Source organism: Phacochoerus africanus, chromosome 6 (assembly GCF_016906955.1).
Source record: "Phacochoerus africanus isolate WHEZ1 chromosome 6, ROS_Pafr_v1, whole genome shotgun sequence".
Classification (NCBI taxonomy): Eukaryota; Metazoa; Chordata; class Mammalia; order Artiodactyla; family Suidae; genus Phacochoerus; species Phacochoerus africanus.
The window spans coordinates 38,756,031-38,781,704 of record NC_062549.1 but is presented as its reverse complement, the minus strand read 5'-3'; the positions used below and the strand labels follow the sequence as shown (position 1 = coordinate 38,781,704).

Below are 25,674 nucleotides of genomic sequence, written 5' to 3'. Positions count from 1 at the left end.
AAAGAAACTCTGCATCCATGAGTAATCACCCCTCCTTCTCCCCCAACCTTCCCAGATGGAGGCAGCCACTAATTTGCTTTCTGTCTTGATGGATTTCCCTCTTCTGGACATAGAGTCACACAGCATGTGGTTTTTGGTGATCGACTCTCACTTAGCAATGCTATTTCTAGATGTGTCCTTTTTTTTTTTTTGTCTTTTGAGGACCACACTCTCAGCATATGGAGGTTCCCAGGCTAGGGGTCCAATTGAAACTGTTACTGCCGACCTACACCAGAGCCACAGCAACGCCAGATCCAAGCCCCATCTGTGATCCACACCACAGCTCACGGCAGTGCCAGATCCCCAACCCAATGGGCGAGGTCAGGAGTCAAACCCCCAACCTCATGGTTCCTAGTTGGATTTGTTTCTGCTGAGCCACAACGGCAACTCCTAGATGTGTCCATTTTTGTACCATGTATCAGCATGTCATTCCTTTTTATTGCCAAATAATATTCCATTTTACTCATCCACTCATCGGTTAGTGCACATGTGGGTTGTTTTGCACTTTTTGGCTATTGTAAACAATGCTGCTATGAAATTATGTTTTCGTGTGGACATTATGTTTTCATTTCTCTTGGTACATACCTAGGAGTGGAATTGCTGGGTCATATGACACCTGTATGCTTAACTTTTTGAGAATCTGCCAAACTGTTTCCCACAGTAGCTTCACCACTTTACATTCTCACCATCAACATATAAGAGTTCCAGTTTTTCCATATCCTTGCTAATACTTGTTTTTGCCCATGATTTTTATTATAGCCATCCTAGTGCAATGTGTGAGAGGTGATATGGTTTTGATTTGCATTTCTCTGATGGCAAATGACATTGAGCATCTTTTCACTTGTTTATTGACCATTTGACTATCTTCTTCAGAGAAATGTCTATTCAGAAACTTTGTCTTTATTAATTTTATTAATTAACTTTATTAATTTTAAAATTTTTGAACTGTTAGTGTCCTTGATATATTCTAGATACAAGTTTCTTATCATTCCGTTATTTGCAAAAAATTCCCCCCATTCTGTGAAGTCTTTTTTTTTTTTTTAAGGGCCGTACCCTTGGCACATGGAGGTTCCCAGGTTAGGGGTTGAATTGGAGCTACAGCTGCCGGCCTACACCACAGCCACAGCCACAGCAACGTGGGATCCTAGCTGCATCTGCAACGTACACCACAGCTCACAGCAATTCCGGATCCTTAACCCACTGAGTGAGGCCAGGGATCGAACCCACAACCTCATGGTTCCTAGTCAGATTCGTCTCCACTGCGCCATGATGGGGACTCCAAGTTGTCTTATCTTGATGGGTCATTGAAGCACAAAAGTTTTTAATTCTGATGAACTCCTGTTATTTATTTTTCCTTTCTCATTTGTGCTTTGATGGTCATATCCAAGAAATCATTGCTTAATAGAAGGTCATGAAAATTTACTTCTATGTTTTCTTCTAAGAGGTTAATAACTGTAGCTCTTACATTTACATCTTTGTTCCCTTTTGAATTAATTTTTGTATGTGGTATTAGGTAAGAGTCCAACTTATTTCTTTTCTCTGTGGCTTTCCAGTTGTCCCAGCACCAACTGAAATTCTTTCCTCCACTGAATGGTCTAGACATCTTTGTCGAAAATCAATTAACTGTAAATGTGAAGCCTTCCCCCCCAGCCCCCGCCTTTTTAGGGCTGCACTTGCAGCATATGGAAGTTCCCAGGCTAAGGGTCCAATCAGAGCTGCAGATGCCAGCTTTCGCCACAGCCACAGCAATGCCAGATCTAAGCCATGTCTGCAACCTACACCATGGCTCATAGCAACGCCAGATCCTTAACCCAGTGAGCGAGGCCAGGGTTCAAACCCACATCCTCATGGATACTAGTCGGATTCTTAACCCGCTGAGCCACAATGGGAACTCCATGTGAAGGCTTATTTTTGAACTCTCAATTTTAGTCCATTAAATTTTATGTCTACCTTTGTGCAGGCACTGCATTGTTTTATTGCAGCTTTGTATTAAGTTTTGAAATGTGGGTCCTCCAAATGTTCTTTTTCTTAATTGTTTTGGTTATTCTGGGTCCCTTGAACCTCCATATGAACTTTAGCATCAGCTTGTTAATTTCGTTTCTTTTCTTTGTCTTTTTGCCTTTTCTAGGGCCGCCCCCACGGCATATGGAGGTTCCCAGGCTAGGGGTCGAATTGGAGCTGTAGCAACCGGCCTACCCCACAGCCACAGCAATGCCAGATCCTAGCCGCGTCTGCGACCTACACCACAGCTCATGGCAAAGCCGGATCCTTAACCCACTGAGCAAGGGCAGGGATCGAACCTGCAATCTCATGGTTCCTAGTCAGGTTCGTTAACCACTGAGCCACGATGGGAACTCCTAGCTTGTTAATTTCTGTGAAGAAGCCAGTTGGGATTTTGATAGGGATTGTGTTGATTCTGTAGTCAATTAGGAGAGTGTTGTCATCTTAACAATACCAAGTCTTTCAGTCTATGAATATGGAATGTCTTCCCATTTATTTAGATCTTTTCTTTCTTTCACCATTTTATCGGTTTCAGAATTTTGTGCTTTCGTGAAATCCTTTTCTAAGTGACTTAATTTTTTTGATGCTCAATGCAATGGAATGGTTTTCTTAATTTCATTTTCAGATTGTAGAGAAATACAATTGATTTTTGCCTCTTCATCTTGTATCCTGCATCTTTGCTGAACTAGTTTTTTAGTTCAAATCATTTTTTAGTAGATTCCTTAGGATGTCTACCTACCAGGTCATGTCTTTTGCAAATAGAGATAGCCTTAATTCTTTCATTCCAATCTAGATGCCTGTTATTTCATTTTCTTGTCTTGACTAGATCTTCTAGAACAGTGTTGAAAAGAAGTGGTGAGAGAGCTCATCCTTGTCTTATTCCTGAGCCTAGAGGAAAAGCTTTCAGTCTTTGACCACTGGGTTAGTGTTAGCTGTGGGTTTGTTTTTTGTTTTTTGTTTTAACAGCTGCCCTTTATTAGATTGAGGAAGCCCCCTTATGCTTCTGGTTTGTGGAGTGTTTCGATCATGAAGGAGGGTTGAATTTTGGTAAATGATTTTTCTGCCTTGATTGAGGAGATTGTGTGGTTTTGGTCTTTTATTCTGTTGGTGTGGTGTATTATATTGATGGATTTTCAAAAATTGTTCTGACATGTTATCGGTTCCCTGGAGAGGCTGCAGCTAAACGGTGAAGCGGGGCTAGTCTGTGCCCTCTCATTAAACCGGGCCAGGATGCTGAGCTGTCTTAGAACTTTGCTCTAATAGAAACTGTCAGCTCTCTCACGCTTAGGTCAATGTATCTTCTTTTCAACATCTCTTTGTTCACAGGGAGTGTACATGTAGCCAGTAATGTTCTGGCCCTTTGCATACTTGGGAATTGCTTTGTCAATTCTTGTTTTAAATGAGTCCAGACATTTCCATTGCTCCTTTTCAGAGAGTGCTCTATCAGCAAAAAATTGTTCACGTCATTGCATTACATCTTATTTTTCTCCATCTTCTGATTTATTGTGGCTCTCAGGAGTTCATTGCCTTAGTTTCCATTGGACCATCTGTAAGCTTTCCCCATCTGTTGGACCCCAGTAATAACTATGTCTAGTTATTTTCTTCAGCAAGAGAGAACATGGAAAAGTCTTGACTTGTGATATTTTTGCTATTCTTGAGTTGCCATTTATTGAGCTCTGCCAGCATGCTGGAGGATTTTACAGAGCAGATACACATACTCATTGCCCAAGGATCTTGGCGATCTGATTTAACACCAGGCAATGGATGCAGAGACTTGGTACTAGCACAGTGAGAAGCCAGTTAGCTGAGTGTCAAGGGGATGAGGCTGTTGGCTTCTAATAGCAGACTACATTGTGCCCATTCCTGGGCTTAGGGAGGAAAGAAGTAGCAATCTGGATTGCTGAGTGATGCTTCCACATGTAGCAAGTCCATCCTCCACTTCAAAAGTGGAAACTAGTCTCCAGGGAGATGAGCAATGTTTCAGCTTTGTCAATATTCAAGAATACAAGTCAGATTTCCACTCAGTCTTGCCCATGATTATTATTTATTTATTTATTTATTGTTTTTTTTAGGGCTGCACCCATGACATATGGAAGTTCCCAGGCGGCCAGGGGTTGAATCTGAGCAGCATCTGCGACCTATACCACAGCTCATGGAAACGATGGATCCTTAACCCACTGAGTGAGGCCAGGGATCAAACCTGCATCTTCATGGATACCAGTTGGGTTTTTAGCTTGCTGAGCCACAGTGGGAATGCTTCCTGATCACTTTCATCCTGTCTTTCCAAGGTGTGATGATGCGTTTATTTAGAATCATTTCACTTGGGATGATGGTGCCATCAGCCAGCCTGTCCTCTAGGGGAGCCTCTGGACTTAGAACCAGCTGTGCATGATAATGGGGCATCTGGAAGGAAGCACTGCCCCAGATAAGAGGTGCCTTACCCAAGGCTGGAGTGGACACCCAGCCACTGGTTACAATGCTCCCCTCTCTGCCTTATCTCGAGCCCTGACCCAAAGGGTCAGAGGTGGCCCAAAGGGTCAGGCTCCTCTTCCAGGTGAGACAACCTGCCCTTCTACCTGAGTGGGAGAGGGACGAACTCCAACAGTTTACCTGGGACTCAAACAGCATCAGTCACCTAGAGAAACAGTGCCAGTGAGGTGACACTGCAATTTGAGAATCCTCCTCATTTGTGTCCTGTGGCGCTGACCATTGTGGCCCTATCTTGACGATAAAAGTGATGTTTCTATTTTCAAAAAAAAAAAATTCATACAAGATTTATTTTAGAGTTCCTGCTGTGGCACAGTGGGGTAAGAATCCAACTGCAGTGGTTCGGGTCACTGCAAAGACATGGGTTTGATCCCTGGCCTGGCACAATGAGTTAAAGGATCTGGCATTGCTGCAGCTGGGTTGTGGGTTGCAGCTGTGGCTCAGATTCAGTCTGTAGCCCAGGAACTTCATATGCCGTGGGTGCAGCCATAAAAAGAAAAAAAAATTATTTTAGGCTATGAATTCTGTGATCCAACCTGTCTGGTCTTTGGTTTCCTTATATTCTGGTCCCCTTTGGTCTGATAGAGTCTCATTTCAGTCTGCCCTCTAGGATGAATTTTAATGCAAAACAAAACAAAAGAAAAAGTTTTAATGTTTGCAAGGATCAAATGAATGCTTTATGGCTAAAATCTATATTTGAGCCTATTCCTGAACGTGCCAGAGGCCTGGATCAAATGACTGTCCATCCCCCTCAAATTCTTTTTTGTTTAATTAAATTTTTTTTTTTTCTTTTTAGGGCTGCACCTGAGGCATATGGAAGTTCCCAGGCTAGGGGTCGAATGGGAGCTACAGCTGCTGGCCTACACCACAGCCCCAGCAATGCAAATTCTTGCTCCACAAGAGACCCCTGTGGAGACAGAGAAGTGAGTTGAACCCAGTATAGCTACAGATCTCTAAATAGTTTAAACAGTTATCCATCTAATTAACTCTTGAATTCTGAGACACTATACACCCTTGTTCTTGTCTGCTTGCATGAGAGCCTGCATGAGAACTGGACATCATCGGAACCCCCTACTTGTGAATAAAGGTCCCTGCACTGAGCCCATAGCAGTCCCTGTGGTTAACAAGGCACATTTGGGCTTTCCCCAGCTGCCTGTATGAGTATTAACTTGCATTCACCTCAAAGGTAACTGGGAAATTAAGACAAGGTTTTTTTCTGACTTTATGTTTTGGGATCTCGAACACACTTTTGCTTTTTTTTTTTCCCCTGGCAGACCTGAAGATCATTTCACAAGGTAGAACAACTCATTGACCTCTTCCACTTGGCTCCAGGGATGCTTCCTATGGAGACTCCCTCTTCTTTTTTTTTTTTTTTTGTCTTTTGTCTTTTTTGTTGTTGTTGTTGCTATTTCTTGGGCCGCTCCCGAGGCATATGGAGGTTCCCAGGCTAGGGGTTGAATCAGAGCTGTAGCCACCGGCCTATGCCAGAGCCACAGCAACGTGGGATCCGAGCGGCGTCTGCAACCTACACCACAGCTCACGGCAACGCCGGATTGTTAACCCACTGAGCAAGGGCAGGGACCGAACCCGCAACCTCATGGTTCCTAGTGGGATTCGTTAACCACTGCGCCACGACAGGAACTCCCGAGACTCCCTCTTCTGAAGAATTCTGATAGAACTCCCTGGGGGAAAATACCCATCTGCCCTGGCGTACACCACACCCACTGAAATCTGTTTCTAAATGACAGTTCCTTAACATTTGGAAGGATTTTGGAATTGTGGTTGTTTTCCTGGTAAATGACTGGATCATCCTAGTGTCTTGGACGAAGGCAACACATTTAAACTGTAAGTTTCCGTAAAGTGTAACTCAACTTCCCTAGCTCCTGGGGGGTTTTTTCACTGGCCCAGACTCAGGAAGAATTTTCATTTGTGGGATCTAGAACTGCAGAGACCAAACATTTCCGGAAGACTTTCCTCTGCTTTCTGACCTCCACCTACCTCCTCCCAAAGACATACAAAGAAACTATTTCTAATCAAGGCAGGCAGCCAAGAGTGCCCAGTGGGCCTAAGGTGCAGGCTAAGGGAACATGAATCCAAGATTCTTTTTTGGCATCATGATACACACCACTGAGCTGCCCAGTGGCTTAACCCCTTGCCTTATGGTTGGAATTTTTCTTTCTTTCTTTCTTTTTTTTTTTTTTTGGCTTTTAGGCCCGCACCCACGTCATACGGAGGTTCCCAGGCTAAAGGTCAAATCGGAGCTACAGCTGCCGGCCTACACCAAAGCCACAGCAACGCAGGATCCGAGCCACATCTGCGACCTACACCACAGCTCATGGCAACACTGGATCCTTAACCCACTGAGCGAGGCCAGGGATCGAACCCGCAACCTCATGGTTCCTAGTCGGATTTGTTTCCCCTGCGCCACGACGGGAACTCCATGGCTGGAATTTTAATTCCTCACCTGGAGCTTTCCTGAAGAATTGATTTTGTACATGGTTTTTATTTATTCTCCAGAAACCAACCTTGTCATCAAATAGGAGTGATGGTTCAGAGTAAAGGCAGCCAAGAGTACTTTAAATGATCAGACTCTGGCACCAGAGATTTTGAAACTCAGTTCTGCCGCCTCTCTCCCATAGCTTGTTAAAACCTGAATTGAGTGGTTGGGTTAATGGTTTGAGGTTAGAATTTTGGGGCAATTATTAGGAGATGTTCTGGCCTGTTGTACAGACCCCACTTCCAGCTGGACAGGAACAGGGGGGCAGCGCCAGCCCCTTCCCTGCCAATAACCAATCCTGTCCGGTGCATCCCTCCAAAGTCCCTGGGGACTTCTAAGGGCACGTCCCCCCACCCCCACTTCACTAAATTGCAAACATCTTCGCCCATAATTTCAAAAGTCTTGCCTGGATTAGACTTTCTCTGCTCCTTCAGGGTAGGAGCTTTTTCCTTTCCATCCTTACTCCCCTCCCCACCCCAGGGCCTGGTCCGCGGCCAGTGGACGCTCCGTTAAGATGAATTGACACTGGTGCTCTGGGCACTGCCAAGACAGCTTCTGGTACTTGTTGCTAATTATCCCAGTTCTCACCACTTTTTTTCTTCTCAGCGTCATCGATCGTCGCCTCCTGCAGATCATGACCCCAAGTTCAGGAAATAGGACGCCTGTCACGCCTTCCTTCCCCCGGGAGATGCTCTCCTCTCTTCCCCATCTCACACCCCCCTCCCCTCCCGCCGAGCCCTCAAAACTCCTTGTGGACCTGAGCCTGCGGTTCTAGACCCCTGGAGTCCGATCCCCGCCCGGACTTGCGGACCGACTGCGCGGAGCGAGGTGGCAGAAGGCAGGGCGCGCGGCCAAGGTGCCCAGCTCCCGGGGTTGCCTGCAGGGTGGGGCCGTCTTCGCGGCCGCTCCCTCTCCGCGCCTGCCCCATCCCCAAAGAGGACACCCCTCCTCCCGCCGGCCCGCTCCCCACCCTCCGCGGCGCCGCCTCCCCCGCCGCCCGCCCGCGCTGGCCCAGAGCCGCCCAGGCAGCCAGCTAGCGAGGGAAGCTCTCTGGGATGGGAGTTGGAGGAAGCGGCGAAGGAGGAGACAGCGGTAGCGGCTCGGGCTTCTTCCTCGGCTCCCGCGAGCGATCCCGGAGGAGAGCCGTGGCTCTCGGAGCGGCGAGGAGGCCAGCGAGGAGGACCCAGGCGGCTGCGCCCTAGTCTCGCTTCCCAGGCGCGGGCTGCAGCAGCTGCAGGTGAGCGGGGCGCGCTCCCCCCGGGGCCCTGCATGGCCCCCGCAGCCCCGAGGCGTAGACAGATCCACCGACTAATGGACAGACAGACAGAGCTTGGGCACCGACGCATGCCGAGTCTGCCCCCAGGCCAGCGCCCTGGCTCCTGCGGTTCCGCGGGGTCCCTCCCTCCGAGTGCCCCCTCCGCCCAGGCCTGGGTCTCCCGACCCCTCGGGGCAGAGCGCGAGAGGGTAGGCGACGCTGCGGGACCCCAGGCTGGGATAAGTCAGGCCTCCGGGCCAGGCGACTTCCTCGCGCTCCCTGCGCCAGGCGCACCGCGCAGCAGCCACCCCGCAGGGCCCCGTGGGGGCGCTGTGCCTCGCCCCGGGGACGCCCAGACCTGGTCTCTACCGACCCGGGAAAGGGAGACTTGTTGAGCGGGGATCCGTCGTGTGATTCCTATTCAACTGGCGAGAGGATCGATTCCGCCTCTCCCCCTCCCCACCCCCCCCACCTTGGTCGGCTGGTATTTAACGCCCGTGTCATCTGCATTTCGTTCTTGGTTCTCCCTGGCAGCTAAAGCTCCAGCTTCCCTACATTGTGGAGAAATGAAAGAAAGGGGAGGGCATTTTGTGGTCGTTGCTAGAACCCCCAAGAACAGTTGAGAGAGAGGACAGAAAAATGGGGACCCTCTCCCGTTAAGGTGTCCAGAACTGGACGCACAGGAATGTAGCTCCTGGGGAACGCATGCTCTCACTCTGAACAAACCCAACTGATCAAGTTTCAAACCATCGTAAATCAGGGAGCCGGGCTGCATCTGCGCCAAGTATGTTTAATTGACTTCCAGCAATCAGCCAGGCAGGAGGCTGCAAGGGGCAAGAGCAGTGACTTTGGGGTTGGCCTGCTTAGGTTCAGACCGTGGCTGTGAGTGAAGCTTTCGGGTTAGTAACCATGGAGTGACCCAGCTGATCTATGCCTCACTCTCTTCATCTGTCTAATGGAGAGGATAATACCTACAGGGCTTTGAGGAATAAAGACCTTAATCCACGGATTTCCCGTTGTGGCGCAGCGGAAGCGAATCCGACTAGTAACCATGAGGATGCCGGTACTATCCCTGGCCTCGCTCAATGGGTGGGGGATCCGGGGTTGCCTTGAGCTGTGGTGTAGGTCACAGAAGCGGCTCGGATCCTGCATTGCTGTGGCTGTGGTGTAGGCTGGCCGCTGGAGCTCCCATTTGATCCCTAGCCTGGGAATTTCCATATGCTGAGGGTTCGGTCCTAAAAAGAAAGAAAGAAAAAAGAGAAACGAAAAAGAAAAAGAGCTTAATCCAGGCGTCCTAGGATTAGGGGGTGCTTTCCATCCCCTGTCTCTTCAGAAAAGCAGGGCATTTCTGGAAACAGTCACTTCCTCCAATTTTGGAAGACAGGTTCTCCAAGGATACGCGAGGGTGCAGATAATGCACATGTATTTAGCTGGAGTTTTCCATTCAGGAGTGTGTCGTGCACAGCTCTCCCTGCCTGCTTCCAACAGGACAGGCTCTGAAAACCAAGATGGGTTTAGAGTCTGGAAAGTTTCCTCTCAGCGCCTGAAGCTTGATCCCCGAGACTCCCGTGTTGAGAATGTGGATGTCTGTGGCTCTTCACCTTCTGTTTCCCTGTCTGCCCCAACGTCTATTCCTGCCAATAGAATTCAGTCAGCCTCCCTTGTTGCCAGGCCTTTCTTTTCTACACAGCAGGCTCCAGGGTTGCTTGCTCTGGCGTCCAGGCCCCTGGACACTGGAGGCACTGAGGCCTGAGCTCACTGGCTGGAACTGCTGTAGCAGAGTCCACCTCTGAGAGACCCTTAGATGGTGGTCATGCCCCAAGCTCTTACCAGCAATGCCATCTTCAGCAAGAGGTTGTTGAAATGAGGCCCCGGGATTTTTTTTTTTTTTTTTTTTTTTTTTTTTTTGCTTTTTAGCGCCACTCCCACAGCATATGGAGGTTCCCAGCCTAGGGATCAAATCGGAGCTGTAGCTGCCAGCTGTGCCACAGCCACAGCAACTTGCGATCTGAGCCACATCTGCAGCCTACACCACAGCTCAGGGCAATGCCGGACCCTTTACCCGCTGAGCAAGGCCAGGGATTGAACCCATGTGCTCACGGATGCTAGTCAGATTTGTTTCCCCTGAACCACGACAGGAACTCCAAGGCCCAGGATTTAAAGAAAAGGATAGAGAAGAAATTCCCTTGTGGCTCAGTGGGTTACGGATCCATCGTTATCACTGCAGTGCCTTGGGTCGCTGCTGTGGCTTGGGTTTGACTTCTGGCCCAGGAACTTCCATATGCCGAGGGTGCAGCCGAAAAACAGAAAGCAAAGAAAGAAAGAAAAGGAAAGCATATAGATGGTTGCTCCTTGAAAGATAGAGAAGGAATAAGAGAGTTGTTGAAGGGTCTAGAAAGAAATCCCTCTGTTTTCCTAGAATCAGCTCTGGCTGGGACCTTAGAAAAGGAAAGGGTAAGGTGGGGTGGGGATGGAGGAAGGAGTGGAGAAAGACAAGAGGGTAAACCCTGGCCTGCACACGAGGTGTTGGATGTGCAGCTAGGCAGGTGGGCGAGAGGGGACATACTGGCGCTCAGGGGTGAGCAACTGAGCTTGAGACCAGCCAAGTGGGCCAGAGTCTCTGCTACTTTCCCTGGGGCGGGACTCGCTACCCTCTGGTTTTCGGCATGTGCCTTTGAGAGACCCTTTCCTGGGACTCCCTGTCTTTAGGGAAGCTTGGCAGGGTCCCCTTGTTTGATGGGTCCCCCTGTTTGATGTGCGTGTGGGAATAGGTCAGGAGGTTTAGGGGGACGGGGCGGGGGGGGGGGGCGGTTGCTGAAGCGCCAAGGAGAGAGTAGAGGCTGTCACCACTGTTGCTAATAAACAGTGCCAGGGAGGCCCTTCCAAGGGGCCAGTTGCCACTTGGAGCTCCAGCTGTGAGGTCATCTTTGAACCCTGCCATATGGCTTGGCAGACAGCTACCACTGCCTTACCCAGCAGGACCCTGAAGGGGACTCAGAGAAAGGCAGGGCTGGGCTCTATCCTGGGAGCCTTGGCTCTTGTCAGTAATTGGTGATAATGATGCTGACAGTGGTGAGAGGTGATGGGGGTACGACCCTGATCTTGGTACCCGGAGGACTTGGGTTCTAGTCTCAGCCCTGTTACTCACCACCTGTAAGGATTTTGAAAAGTTACTTAGACTCCCTGCCTCTGTTTCCTCATCTGTGAATGGGAATGGGATTGTTGGGAGAATTAAATTAGTTAACACACATGCAGCGCTTAGTATGATGCCAAGCTCACAGTGAGTGTTCAATATTTATTGCCCACACTGATTGCTATCTGAGCCTCAGTTATAGCATCCATCAAATGGGCACGATACCCTCTATATCATGGGTTAAATAAGATAGTTATTGTGAATTAATTCGCCACTGTGTGGTGTGTAGTAATGCTCAGAGTGCATTGGTTGAAAATTAGATTTTTACCAAAATATCTGCATGTAAAGTCAGTGGCTGACCAGGTGGACTAGCTAACATTTTTCAAAAGTTCTTTTAATGGTATTGTCAGAGGAAGCTTGACCATTGCAGAATGTGTCTCCCTCCCCACTGGAACACCCCATTGCGATTTTAGGTGCTTGTATTAGTTTCTTATTGCTGCTGTAACAAATTATTACAAACCGAGTGCCTAAAACAAGACAATGTATTGGCCTTAAGTTCTGAGGGTCAGAAGCCTGCACTAGGTCTCACTGGGCTAGAATTGAGGTGTTAGCAAGGCTGTGTTCCTTTTGGAGGCTCTAGGGGAAAATCCATTCCCTTGCCTTTTCTGGCTTCTGAAAGCTGCCATGTTTCTTGGCTCCTGGTTTGCTCCCATCTTCGAAGCATAGCAACTTCCAGTCGTCTCCTCCCTTCCCCCTTCTCTCCCCTTCTTCTCCCTCCCCCTGTCTTCTCTCCCTTGAGAGATCCAGACTGATGTCTCCATCTTAAGAGCCTCAGCTTAATCACGTCCGCAAAGACCCTTTTGCCACAAAGGTAACACTCACAGATTACGCTGTAGACATCTTTGGGGTGTTATTTGGCCAAATAAAAGTTGTTATTAGAGAAAATGAGGTAAATCAAAGGATTTTTATCTCACTTCTGTTTCAGGCTTATCTGGGCACCTTCCCATTTGTCTTAAAGTTGAGAAGCTCAAGAGCACAGGACTCAAGGCTATGGGTCAAGTCTTCTGTCAACCCTGGATTTCTGTCGTGTACTATCCCATTCTGTGACTCTACCACAGTGTATCTGTTCTGTTGTTAAGGTTGTTTCATTCCCACTCCATTTTGAAAGGGAGTGACTACCTACTCATATCTCAATTGTCATAAACTAATCCAACCAGCAATGATTAGGAGACATTGTATGGAGCTATAGGGCTGCAGTAGGGGGTTAATGACCCTTGTGTGTGTGCGCGTGTGTGCGTGTGCGTGTGCGTGTGCGTGTGTGTGTGTGTGTGTATGTGTGTGTGTGTGTGTGTATGTGTGTGTTGCTGGGGTGGGTGAGGGCATTGCTGACGTTAGCATTGTCACACACGGCCAGAGGTACAGGACTTTGCATGCTAAGCTTAGGAATCTGGATTTTGTGGCTTGGTATGTGGAAGTCACTGAAAGCTTTTGAGCAGGGGTGCAATAAGCATAGTATTATATTGGAAAGATTGAACTCAATGCCAATTGGATTCAATAGGAGAGACACAGAAACAGTTAGTTCATGAAGATTATGTTCAAGGTACAGAAAAAACTGAAATGATAGTGGCTTTAAGAAGGAAGTTTATTTCTGTTTCGTGTTCTAGAAGCCTGGAGGCAGTGCATCCAAAGTGAGAGTGGGGTTAGGGACCCACACTCCTATGCCCTGTCGCTTTCATCATGCAGCGTGCCTTCCATTTTCAAGGTGTCTAGTGGTTCAGTGGGTCTCCAGCTGGGGTGTTCCCATTCCAGGCAGCAGGAAGGAAAATGCAAGGTGGTCATCCCCCCACCCCTCCTGTAAGGAAACTTTTCAGAAGTTGTACACACGACGTCAGCTTCCATCCCACCGACCCACATGTCATCACCTGGTCGGGAAGAAGGAAGTGGTCTTTATTCTAGCCCATCATGTGTCCAGTTAAAAAGTGGGAGTTCTCTTACTAAAGAAGGAAGGGAGTATAGTGGGGTACAATTAGCAGGGTCTTTCAAGACCTTTGTAGTCTCTTCGGTGTGGGTAAGGGCCAGTCTAGGGCTGTGACCTTGGTGTGAGAGACACCACGTGGCTGGATGTGGCTATTTATTTATTTATTTATTGGTCTTTTTGTCTTTTCTAAGGTGCACCCACGGCATATGGAGGTTCCCAGGCTGGGGGTCTCATTGGAGCTGTAGCCGCCGGCCTACGCCAGAGCCACAGCAACGCAGGATCCGAGTCATGTCTATGACCTACACCATAGCTCATGGCAAGTCTGGATCCTTAACCCACTGAGCAAGGGCAGGGATCAAACCCACAACCTCATGGTTCCTAGTCGGATTCATTAACCACTGAGCCATGACAGGAACTCCCCTACATGCGGTTCTTGATTGGATGGGAACAAGAAGAGATATAGTAGGAATGACCATGTATGCCAAAATATGAGATAAGGGGTTTTTCCCCAGAAAAGGATTCCTTGGAAAAAAGGAATTTGCCCTATATCTGAGTCCTTGCAAAGTCTCTCAGAGTATAGCTAGCGCTGTCTATATTTTGAACAAAGCACTATTTGGGGAAGACACATTAGCTTTAAATGTCCTCAGTCAATGTGCTCATTTTGTGTATAAGTCGGTTGATCAAAACAGTAACAGTCAATTGATCAAAAGAGTACTTTTTTTTTTTTTTTTGCTTTTTAGGGCCACACCCGAGGTATATGGAGGTTTCCAGGTTAGGGGTCAAATTGGAGCTATAGATGCCAGCCTACATCACAGTCGCAGCAATGTCAGATGTGAGCCATGTCTGCAACCTACACCACAGCTCACGGCAACACCTGATCCTTAACCCACTGAGCAAAAGGCCAGGGATCGAACCTGCAACCTCATGGTTCCTAGTCAGATTTGTTTCTGCTGCGCCACAACGGGAACTCCAAAACAGTATTCTTCTGGGCACAATTTCACAATTGCAAAACTTAGATGACACTGGATACAATACTTTATTATTTTTTAATGGAAGTTCCTGGGCCAGGGATTGAATCTGAGCTGCATTTGCAGCAATGCCAGATCCTTTAACCCATTGCACTGGGCCAGGGATTGAACCTGCACCTCTGCAGCGATTGGAGCTGCTGCAGTAGTATTCTTAACCCACTGTACCACAGTGGGAACTCCTGGATACCATACTTTAAAGAACAACACAATGAATGAGTTGCAGAGATGGTGAACTTATGCCTCCAAGACATGTAAAAAAAACCCCAACGGTTCTCATGTTACATAAGTGGGAACTGGTGGCTTGAGAGAGAATTTCCGATGACAGCATCATATATGGATTCAGAAAGTGCTGTATCTCAGACAATTTAGGAAATGTCAGAAGACTCAAAAAACATCTTTTGTGTTGACAAATACTGACGTTAGAGAGGCAAGCATTCGAAAACGGTTTTGGGAAGTGAGAGAGAGAAAACAGTGTTTCATGAAACATTTTTAACGAATAAAGCATTATTTCTAAACTAATGTATATTCTGTAATTTAAAATATTTTGAATATGCATGCATGATTAAATGGATGCTTTATTATAACTAGATATTTGATATCTCATCTGTATCATTAAAAAATCATGGAGTTCCCATTGTGGCTTAGTGGGTTAAGAACCCAACATATTAGAGTTCCTGCAGTGGCTCAGCAGTAATGAACTAATATCCATGAGGACACTGCTTTGATCCCTGCCCTTTCTCAGTGGGTTAAGTAAGGATCCTGTGTTGCCATAAGCTGTGGTTGCAGACGTGGCCGGCAGCTACATCTCCGATTCAACCCCAAGCCTGGGAACTTCCATATGCCATGGGTGTGGACGTAAAAAGCAAAAAAAAAAAAAAAAAGAACCCAACATAGTGTCTGTGAGGATGCAGGCTCAATCTCTGGCCTTCTCAGTGAGTTAAGGATCCATCGTTGCTGCAAGCTGCAGCATGGTTTACAGATGTGGCTTGGATCCCGTGTAGTCATGGCTATGGTTTAGGCTGGTAGCTGCAGCTCACATTCAACCCCTAGCCCAGGAACTTCCATATGTTGCAGGTGCTGCTGTAAAAAGAAAAAAAAAGGTCTGTTAATTGGAGTTCCCGTTGTGGCTCAGTGGGTTAAGAATCCAACTAGTGTGCATGAAGATGCAGGTTCAATCCCTGGCCTCACTCAGTGGGTTAAGGACCCAATATTGCCACAAGCTGTGGTGTAGATCACAGATATGGCTCAGATCTGGCATTGCTGTGGCTGTGGCATAGGCTGGCAGGTGCAGTTCCAATTTGACCCCTAGCCTAGGAATTTCCATAGGCCTTGGGTGCAGCTCTAAAAAGACAAAAAAAAAAAAATTATATCAACCTGGCTAGGAAATTTGGAGGAAAGTCTCCTTCCTTCATAAGAGAGAGCCACTGGGGTCGCCTCCCTTCAGGCAAACTGAATATGTAGAGGAGGCCTGGGCTTAGCCTTGGCAGTTGTTGGATGCAGAACTTGGGCCAATTTGATTCAACATTTATTATTTATTATTCAGCATTTATCTGTTTTCTGAAAGGTGACTTATGAAATTCAGCATCTGGCACGTGGGGGACAGAGAGATGACGAGCTGTAGTTTCAAGAAACAGCTCAGAGTCTAGGCAGGGAGACAGACTGTGGAAGCAAGAAAAAGAAGCCCAGTGCTAGAGCAGACAGCAGACCCATCGTCAGGGCTGTGTCGAAAGTCAGCCCTCGCTGGGAAAATGAGAGAGCATTTTAGAGAGTGGGTGATGGATGAGCTGAGCCTCGAGGCATGATTGCCATTTGATTAATGTCAAAAGTAGACCTTCCAGCCCAAGGAATGTACTCAGCTGGGAAAAGAATCTGAGTTCTTCAGGCCCCAGTGAGGGGCGCAGGGGAGCAGGTGGGACTGCCATGGTCACAGGGAGGGCAGTGGTCTGTTACAGAGGGTCTTGAATGTGAACGCTATGCAGTAAGCCCCCAGATGGGTGCTAAGCAGAGAAAGGACAGGACTTAAGGCAGGAAGAGCAGTTCCGAAGCTCCCAGAGGCATCTGGGTGAGAAATAGAAAGACTGGAGCATTGCTGCCGTGGTGGAAACCATCACAAGCGCTGGAGTGGGGAGCGCTGCAGAGGCAGGAAAGCCAGGGTTTGTCCGCCTAAGAATGGGATGGTGATGCAAGGAGGACATGGGAGCTGAGGCCAAGTTTCCAGTCCGGGTGCCTGAGCAGACGGAGTTACTTGACTGTGAGTGGGAGAGGATGTCTGTATCTGGAAAGGCTGAGCTGGCGAGCAGGCTTTGATCACTAGGTGAAAATCATTGACAGGCAAGGTGGGTCAACATCTAGACATCTGATGTTTAGAGCCTCCTGAAAACCATGGCCTTGAGTCCTAGCAGAGGTTGGTTTTCATTTGCTGGCCCTGTGGGAGCTGGAGATGCCGGTATGAGGTGGGAGACAGAAGGGATAGCCTCTGAGACCGCCGAGGCCAGCACCATGGGGTTGATTCCCTGTGAACAGGGTAGTTAGTACACTTGGTGTGCAGGGGTGGCCTTTGAGGGACAAAACTATTGCCTCTGATGTCTAAGAACTTTCAAAATTGGAGAAGGGGAGTTCCCGTTGTGGCGCAGTGGTTAACGAATCTGACTAGGAACCATGAGGTTGCAGGTTTGATCCCTGGCCTTGCTCAGTGGGTTAAGGATCCGGCGTTGCTATGAGCTGTGGTGTAGGTCACAGACGCAACTCAGATCCTGTGTTGCTGTGGCTCTGGCTTAGGCTAGTGGCTACAGCTCCAATTGGACTCCTAGCCTGGGAACCTCCATATGCCATGGGAGCGGCCCAAGAAATGGTAAAAAGACAAAAAAAAAAAAAATTGGGGAGGGGTTTCCAGCATCTTTTTTTAAGATTGAGGCATAATTGATTTACAATGTTGTGTTAATTTCTGCTATACAGCAAGATGACTGTTATACATGTATGTACACTCTTTTTAATATTCTTTCCATTATGGTTCATCACAGGATATTGAATATAGTTTCCTGTGCTAGCAGTAGGTAGGACCTTGTTGTTTATTCATCCTATATATAATAGTTTGCCTCTGCTAATCCCAAACTCCCAATCCATTCCTCCTCCATCCTCCCTCCTTTGTTTCTGTTTCATAGATAGGTTCATTTGTGTCATATTTTAGATTCCACATATAAGTGATAGCATATGGTATTTGTCTTTTTCTTTCTGACTTACTTCACTTCGTATGAGAATCTCTAAGTCTATACATTCTGCAAATGATGTTATTCCATACTTCTTTATGGCTGCATGGTATTTCATGGTATGTATGTATCCGCATCTTCTTCATCCATTCATCTGTCAATGGACATTTAGGTTGTTTCCATGTCTTGGTTACTGTGAATAGTGCTGCTATGAACATAAGGGTGCATGTATCTTTTTGAATTAGAGTTTTGTCTGGACATATCTCCATGAGTGGGATCGCTGGTTCCCATGGCAATTTTATTTTTAGCTTTTTTGAGAACACCCCCCCCCATACTGTTCTCCATAGTGGCTGCACCAACTTCTATTCCCACTGATAATGTAGAAAGGTTCCCTTTTCTCCACACCCTCTCCAACATGCGTTATTTGCAGACTTTTTAATGATGGCCATTCTGACTGCTGTGAGGTGGTACCTCATGGTAGTTTTGTCAGACATCTGTTTGTTAGCAAGTAGGCTGACTGCTTGAGAGATGGCAGGGGTAGAATCTTGGCTTTGTCCCTTAACGGGCTCTGAGGCCTTGGAGAGTATCTTTCCATCTGTGGATCTGGGTGTTCCGCCCATGACATTGGGAACGGGTCCACCTCACAGAGGGACTGGGGGATCGAATGAGATCATAACATACAAAAGTGCCCAGTTCACGGCCTGGCCCAAAATAGGCACTGGGCAAATATCAGTGCCATATTCCCCTTCTATTCCTGCCCAGCGGCAGAGTTTATTGCCTTGGAGGATGTTATGTGCAGCCTTCCTCCTGCTACCCAGGTTGCACCGGCCTGTGGTCTAGTTTAGGCTGAGAAGCACGGCTTCCAGACCACGCCTCTCATTTTATGGCTAATTAAAGCCCAGAGAGTTAAATCACCGAACTGAGGTCATGCCGCATGTTCTAGCAGAACCAGGCCTCACCTCTCAAGGCCCACAGCACATAGTGTTGGCTCAGGTGGGATGCTACTCCCCTGTCAACGTTGGAACAGCGAAGAACTCAGCTCAGAGGCCGAGAAAAATCTCTCTCTCTCTCCCCCCCTACCCTCTCGGTAAAGCTAAATGAAAAGACTCATTGTCTCATGCAAAGGAGAACAATTTCGAGAACCAAAGTCGAAGCGGTTACATTTTTTTCCCCAAATAGTCTTTCTGTGCTCCCAAATGCTTCCTGGAATTGCTTTTGATTGAATGAACCTCTATTTCTCAGCACAACCGTCCTTCTCATATGCCCATATACGAAAGGAACGGTTTCTCAAACATCATTCGTTTTCTAGTTAGAATTGGCTCCTGGCCCTGTTCTTCAAATACTAGCAGAATGTAAATGCTTAACTAAGAAACAATGATTAATATGGAGCTATGTGCACTGACTTATTTTCTCTTTCATAGCCATTGCATTTTTTAAAATGTCTCTTTTGTTTGATGCTAATATTGCCATACCAGTTTTTTGGTGTTTTTTTTTTTGTTTGTTTGTTTTTTTTTCCGCTGCGTCTTCTGCCTGTAGAAGTTCTTGAGCCAGGCATCAAACCTGCACCACAGCAGTGACCCAAGCTGCTGCAGTTGACAACACTGGATTTTTAACCTGCTGTGTCACAGTAGAACTCTGCTCTGCTGGTTTTATGTTGACTTGTGTACAGTGTCTTTCCCCCCATTTTGATTTCTTTTTTTTTTTTTTTCTCTTTTTGGCTGCCCCATGGCATATGGAGTTCCCAGGCCAGGGATGAGATCTGCAGGTGCAGCCTACACTACCGTTGGCCCAATGCCAGATCCTTAACCCAATGTTCTGGGTTGGGGACTTGAACCTGTGTCCAGGTGCTCCAGGGATATCACCCGTCCCATTTAGCACCCTCCACCCCCCACCCCCATTTAAAAAAATTCAAGCTACTTAGCTTTTCTTTTCTTTTTATTGAAGTATCGTTGATGTGCAAGGTTGTGTTAATTTCTGCTGTATGCAAAAAAGACTCAGTTGTACATGTATATTCTTTTTCATATTCTTTTCTATTGTGATTTATCACAGGATATTGAATATAGTTCCCTGTGCTATGCAGTAGGACCTTGTTGCTCATCCATCCTACATATAATAGTTTGTCTCTGCTAATCCCAAACTCCCAGTCCACCCTTCCTCCGCCTTCCTCCTCCTCGGCAACCACAGGTCTGTTCTCTATGTCTTTGAGTCTGTTTTTGTTCAGTAGATAGGTTCATTTGTGTCATATTTTAAATTCCACATAGAAGTGATATCATATGGTATTTGTCTTTCTCTCTCTGACTTACTTCACTTAGTATGATCATCTCTAAGTCCATTCATGTTGTTGCAAGTGGCATCATTTCATTCTGAAAAAAGACAGTTTTATATGCTTTTAGATACTAGCATTCACTTTTAAATTATGGATTTGTGTGTCATTGTTTTATTATAATAGTCATAAGTAAGCTTCAAAGTTAGTTGAAGGTCTATCAAATGGTTCAGTGGGATAAAATCAGCAGTGTGTACTTTATATTGATTGGTTTGATTGTATAATGATAATAATAATAAGAAGAACACATAGCATGTGTCACTTATTGAGCACATGCTATGTGCCAGGCAGTGCGTTCTACATGCTTTCTGTATATGAGCTGACTTAAGCCATACAACAATCAGGTCTAATTATTATCCCCAGTTTAAAGCTGAGGACGCAGAGGCAGAGAGGGAAGGTAACCTGATCAAGTTTGGACAGCATGAAGTGTTTAGTTCTGTTTATTTTTTTAGGAAAGAGGTAGATTTATTGAGAGAGACAGAGTGTGGGCCATCTCAGAAGGCGACAGCAGCCTGGAAGATACACATTCCTTAGACAGAATGGAGTCTGTCTCAAAAGGCTAGAGAGCGGCCAGTTCTGTTTATTTTCAACTTCCTGTCCCTCACCTATCCCCAGGGCCTTTTGGCCATTGCTAAACGGTGACTTGAAAATGCCAACATTTCTTGAAATCCTCGGTAAACCCAAGCCACATGAAATGGTATTTGTTTTTTGAAAATCAAAATTATCCACCATGTCATATTCTAAATGTCTAATTGCAGATGTGTCAGGATGGATGTGGGCCTTGAGAGCACATCGTATATATTTGAGAAAAAAAGAGGACTTTGTATTTGCTCAGGAGAAAAGAGACCTTCAATAAAGTAATTGTTTATACATGACGTGACAGACTTAGAATGTCATAAAATGTGATAAATACCAAGGAAGCTTGGAAGTAAATGGTAGGTTTCAGATCAAAGAAAGAAGCAGCATCTTTTAAGTTTTCTTCCTTTTCTAAAAAGGAATCTTGGGAGTTCCTATTGCAGCACAGCAAATTAAGAACCTGACTAGTACCCCTGAGGATGCGGGTTCAATCCCTGGCCTCGCTCAGAGGGTTAAGGATCTGGTGTTGCCACAAGCTGCAGCAGGGGTTGCAGATGCAGCTCAGATCCAGCATTGCTGTGGCTGTAGTGTAGGCCAGCAGCTGCAGCTGCAATTTGACCCCTAGCCTGGGAACCTCCATAGGCTGCAGGTGCGGCCATTAAAAAAAAAAAAAAATAATAAAAAGGAATCTCACAGGTTAAGCTATGAAAATGGACCAGTCCAATTAGTAAAGGGTTTAATTTGTTTCTGAGGGGGTGGGCAGTAGTTATCTGGGTAAAAAGCTAGTAATGCTCTGGAACTTTATCCCTTTATCAGCTATATAATCTTGGACAAATTATTTAACTTCTCTATTAAATAACAATATATTTACAGCCCAATGCCTGGTACACAGTAAGTGCTGAGTAAACATTAGCTGTCTTTAATATAGTTTTAATGTGTGGCGAAAAGTGAGCTAGTTCAGCATAGCAAGTGTGAAAAACTGTGGAGGTTGACCGTTGACAGGTCTGGATTCATCTCCAGGTCAATTCCTGGAAGCAGTTTCTGAACAAATTATTATTTGTTTATTCTTGACTACTGTTGAGTATCATAACTGAGTATTATTTTTGAGTGTCATTTGTTCACATTTTGGAAAATAGTCCCTGAACCTGCCTTGCCCTGTTCCTGCCTCTGACAGTGAAACAGCTATGGCTTTTCATGAATTGACTTCTGGACACTTGCAGCAAGTTTTTCTGCTAATTGATGGATTGGCAGATTAGCTTCTTACCCTGGGTTTGAATCCTTCAAATTGCCACTTACTTTAGCTAGGTGACCAAGGGCAAGTTACTAAACTTCTCTGAGCCTCGGCTTCCTCATCTCTAAACAGCAGAAAGAATAATTCTGATTTCTGCAAGACAGGTAATGAGGATTCACTGAAACCAATTGGGTGAAATCACCAAGCACAAAATGAGGATTTAGTCAAGATTTTACATGCAAGTGATCTTCCTTAAATGTTGTTCCTCCTTAAAAATTCTTTCCTCCCCACTCATTTATGTAAATTAATAAAGAAGGACCGTGTCCTTCTCTGCTCAGAATCTTTCCTCCAGAGCCTTCCCACTGGCTTCTCTCCAGCATTAGTATAGAAAATAGGAAGAGGACTATTCCACTCAGGTTGAGATTCCCTCATTCCTGTGGACACCTGCTGAAACTCTACTCTTTCTCCATCTGAGAGTTTCTTTCTCAACATTGAATTTGATCCTATTCTTCTCTGGTCCTCCAGCTCTTTGCTCGTCCCCACCTCCCCATGTGTGCCATGCTGAATGCTTTTTTAAAAATTTTTCTTTGTATGCTTTTTAAAAAATGTTCTTCTTATGGCCACACCTGCGGCATCTGGAAGTTTTCAGGGCCTGGGGGTCAAATCAGAGCTGCAGCTGCCAGCCTGCACCACAGCCACAGCAACACTGGATCTGAGCCGCATCTGCAACCTATGTTGCAACTTGCGTCAACGCCAGATCCTTGACCCACTGAGCAAGGCCAGGGATCACACCCACATCCTCATAGATACTATGTTTGGTTCTGAACCTGCTGAACCACATGGGAACTCTGAATGCTTTAATACATGGAATAAGTCACTCAATGGACTAATATTATCCTACATTCTGGCAAGGCCTGCGGAAGTTAAGTAGCTTGCTCAAGGTCACACACAGTTAGCAAGTGTCAGAGCCAGGAGTCAAAGCCAGGCAATCGGGTGCCAGAGTCTAGACCCTTAACCACTGCACCACGTTCCCTCTTGGTAGATGTGTGTGGGAGGCAGGGAAGCAGGGAGGCTGGGAGGCTGGGAGGCTGGGGGACTGTCATGCAACCTTATGCAGCCATATATGAATTCCTTGGAAAATTCACATATTTTCAGTTGTCCCATCTACTATTTTTAGACTAAAGGAATATTGTTACTTGCAATCCTCAGTTATAGTTTTTCTTTTTTCTTTTTTCATATCCAACATATAGCATGTGATTATGAATAACTGATGATAAACTTGATTGAAAAGAAACTTCAGGGTAGTTTTTTTTCCCCTCAAGTTTTCCATTCAGTCTTACAGTGAACAAAGTGATGAAAAATTCCAACTATGCACGCCCTGCTTTGAGGATCCAAGAACCTACCTGTGGGTCTAAGGGTCACACGCACAAATGACATTTTAAGTACAAGCAGCCTTTCTTTCTTTTTTTTTTTTTGTCTTTTGTTGTTGTTGTTGTCGTTGTTGTTGTTGCTATTTCTTGGGCCGCTCCCGCGGCATATGGAGGTTCCCAGGTTAGGGGTCAAATCGGAGCTGTAGCCACCGGCCTACGCCAGAGCCACAGCAACGCGGGATCCGAGCCGAGTCTGCAACCTACACCATAGCTCACGGCAACACCGGATCCTTAACCCACTGAGCAAGGGCAGGGACCGAACCCGCAACCTCAGGGTTCCTAGTCGGATTCGTTAACCACTGCGCCACGATGGGAACTCCTCTTTTTGTTTTTTTTAGGGCTGCACCCGTGGCATATGGAGGTTCCCAGGCTAGGGGTCGAATTAGAGCTGTAGCCGCTGGCCTACACCAGAGCCACAGCAACGCCAGATCGGAGCTGCATCTGCAACCTACACCACAGCTCATGGCAACACCAGATCCTCAACCCACTGAGCAAGGCCAGGGATCGAACCCACAACCTCATGGTTCCTAGTCAGATTCTCTCTGCTGTGCCACAACGGGACCTCCCAAACAGCCTTTCTGATCCCAGGAAAAGGGTGGGGGCAGGTCTGCAGCACCTAGTGTGCAGGGAGACCTGGAACCTCACCCGCTCCTCTTCTCCTGTTGTGTTTGTCACAGCCTTGTCCCTCATCCTCTTCTTGAAGATGGAAAAGATGCTGGTGGGCTGCTTTCTGCTGGTCCTTGGGCAGATCCTGCTCCTCCCCGCTGAGGCCAGGGGACGGCTTCCTTCCAGGTCCATCTCCAAAGCGAGACACGCGAGGACGCACCCTCAGACGGCCCTCCTGGGTGAGTGATGGGGGCTCCACCTGCAGAAGCAGGAAGAGGTGGTCCAGGGCGGGCCTGCAGACTGGGGGATGGATGTCAGTCGGGCAGCAGTCCTGCCCCCCTCGGGTTCCCTGCTGGGTGAGCTGGGAGGAGGGCATCTCATTGGCAGTGAGTGTGTCCTGAGTTGAGGATGAGGTTTTCCAATGAAATTACACCTCTTTTATTTCAAAGCTTTTCATGGAATCGGATGCTCGTGACTTTTCTCCGATAAGCGAGGGCATGATGTTTCCTCTGAAAAGGTTCTGGTTGGACTTACGTGGATGAAAGTGTTATGAGAATTTTTTTTTATTGGATTTGTCTAGCTCATCTGTGTTACTAATGCTTCCCTGTGTGGCAGCACGGGAGAAGAGCAGGCTGGCACCAAAGAGAGGCGGAATCAAGATAATAGGAGTATAAAAAATAATAAAACAAAGGGAAAAAAAGAGGAGTTCCTGTTGTGGCTCAGTGGGTTAGAACCCCACATAGTCTCTGTGAGGATGTGGTTTCGCTCCCTGGCCTTGCTAATTGGATTAAGGATCAGGCATTGCCACAAGCTGGGGTGTGGGTCGCACATGCTGCTTGGATCTGGCGTTGCTGTGTCTGTGGCATAGGCTGGCAGCTACAGCTCTGATATGACCCCTATCCTGGGAACCTCCATATGCCACAGGTGTGACCCTAAAAAAAAAAAAAAAGAGAGAGAGAGAAAAAAAGAAAAAAAGATATTAGGAGTAGAAAATGTCAGAGGTCTGTCACTCTCACCCAGTGAACATGTTTTCTTCAGGGGAATTTTTTTCTTTCTCCAAGAGAAGGAAAGTTCACAAAAAACAAACGGGTCTGGTTCTCCATATGCACCCTCGTAAGCCTAGAATGGGTGGGCGATAGGAACGTGGGCCAGTGGAAAGACAATGGGTTTTGGCATAGACCTAAATTCATTGTCCTTGCTCTGGTACTTCTCAAGTGTGTACACTTAGGCAGCCTAGCCTCTCTGAGGGTCAGCTTCCTCATCCATAAAATGGGAACATTAACGCTGATCTTGGACTATTAGGGTGAGGGGAAAGCAAGGTAATTAACATATGCAAATTAAAGGAATGCCGCAAATGGAAGCTTTACCACAACCATTATTCCATGAAGGTGTTCTCAGAAACGGTGTTCTATTTGTATCTTGTTGTCCAGCCCGTAGAATCTGACCCCCTGGGAAAGCCACTGAGGGAACTGCCCAGTGGCTAATGTGCATTGCTTTTGCCTCCGCATTGGAAGCAATAGTCGGAAACCAGAGGAGCCAAAAGCCCTGTTTTGAGACCTCAGAATCTTTACGGTGTTGACCTAAACAAGGATCCCAGGATCACTGGACCCCACTGGGCCCTCCATGCTTTAGTCTCTTGAGAGTCTGTCTGTGACATAAACACACAACTTCTGCAGATGTGGAAAGGACTGCGGAATGTTTGGTACACTGATTAAAGGGCCTTTTTTTTTTTTTTTTTTGGTCTTTTTGCCTTTTCTAGAGCCATTCCTGCTGCATATGGAGGTTTCCAGGCTAGGGGTCGAATCGGAGCTGTAGCCACCAGCCTACGCCAGAGCCACAGCAGCTCGGGATCTGAGCCACATCTTCGACCTACACCACAGCTCA

The 25,674-nt window shown here is 46.7% G+C and overlaps 1 protein-coding gene across 3 annotated transcripts in view; it reads left to right on the top strand.

Annotated features, from left to right (window-relative positions):
• Window positions 1–7,818: 7,818 nt before the first annotated feature.
• MATN2 (matrilin 2) overlaps window positions 7,819–25,674 on the top strand; it is a 170,962-nt gene continuing 153,106 nt past the window's right edge. Inside the window, exons 1-2 of one of the 3 annotated variants that reach the window (XM_047783552.1) lie at window positions 7,819–8,261; window positions 23,862–24,029. In XM_047783552.1, coding sequence (XP_047639508.1) covers window positions 23,888–24,029 — 142 coding nt within the window. In that variant the 5' untranslated portion in view covers window positions 7,819–8,261; window positions 23,862–23,887. The remainder of the gene's footprint in view (window positions 8,262–23,861; window positions 24,030–25,674) is intronic. The other 2 variants (XM_047783551.1, XM_047783553.1) reach the window with 2 other exon arrangements.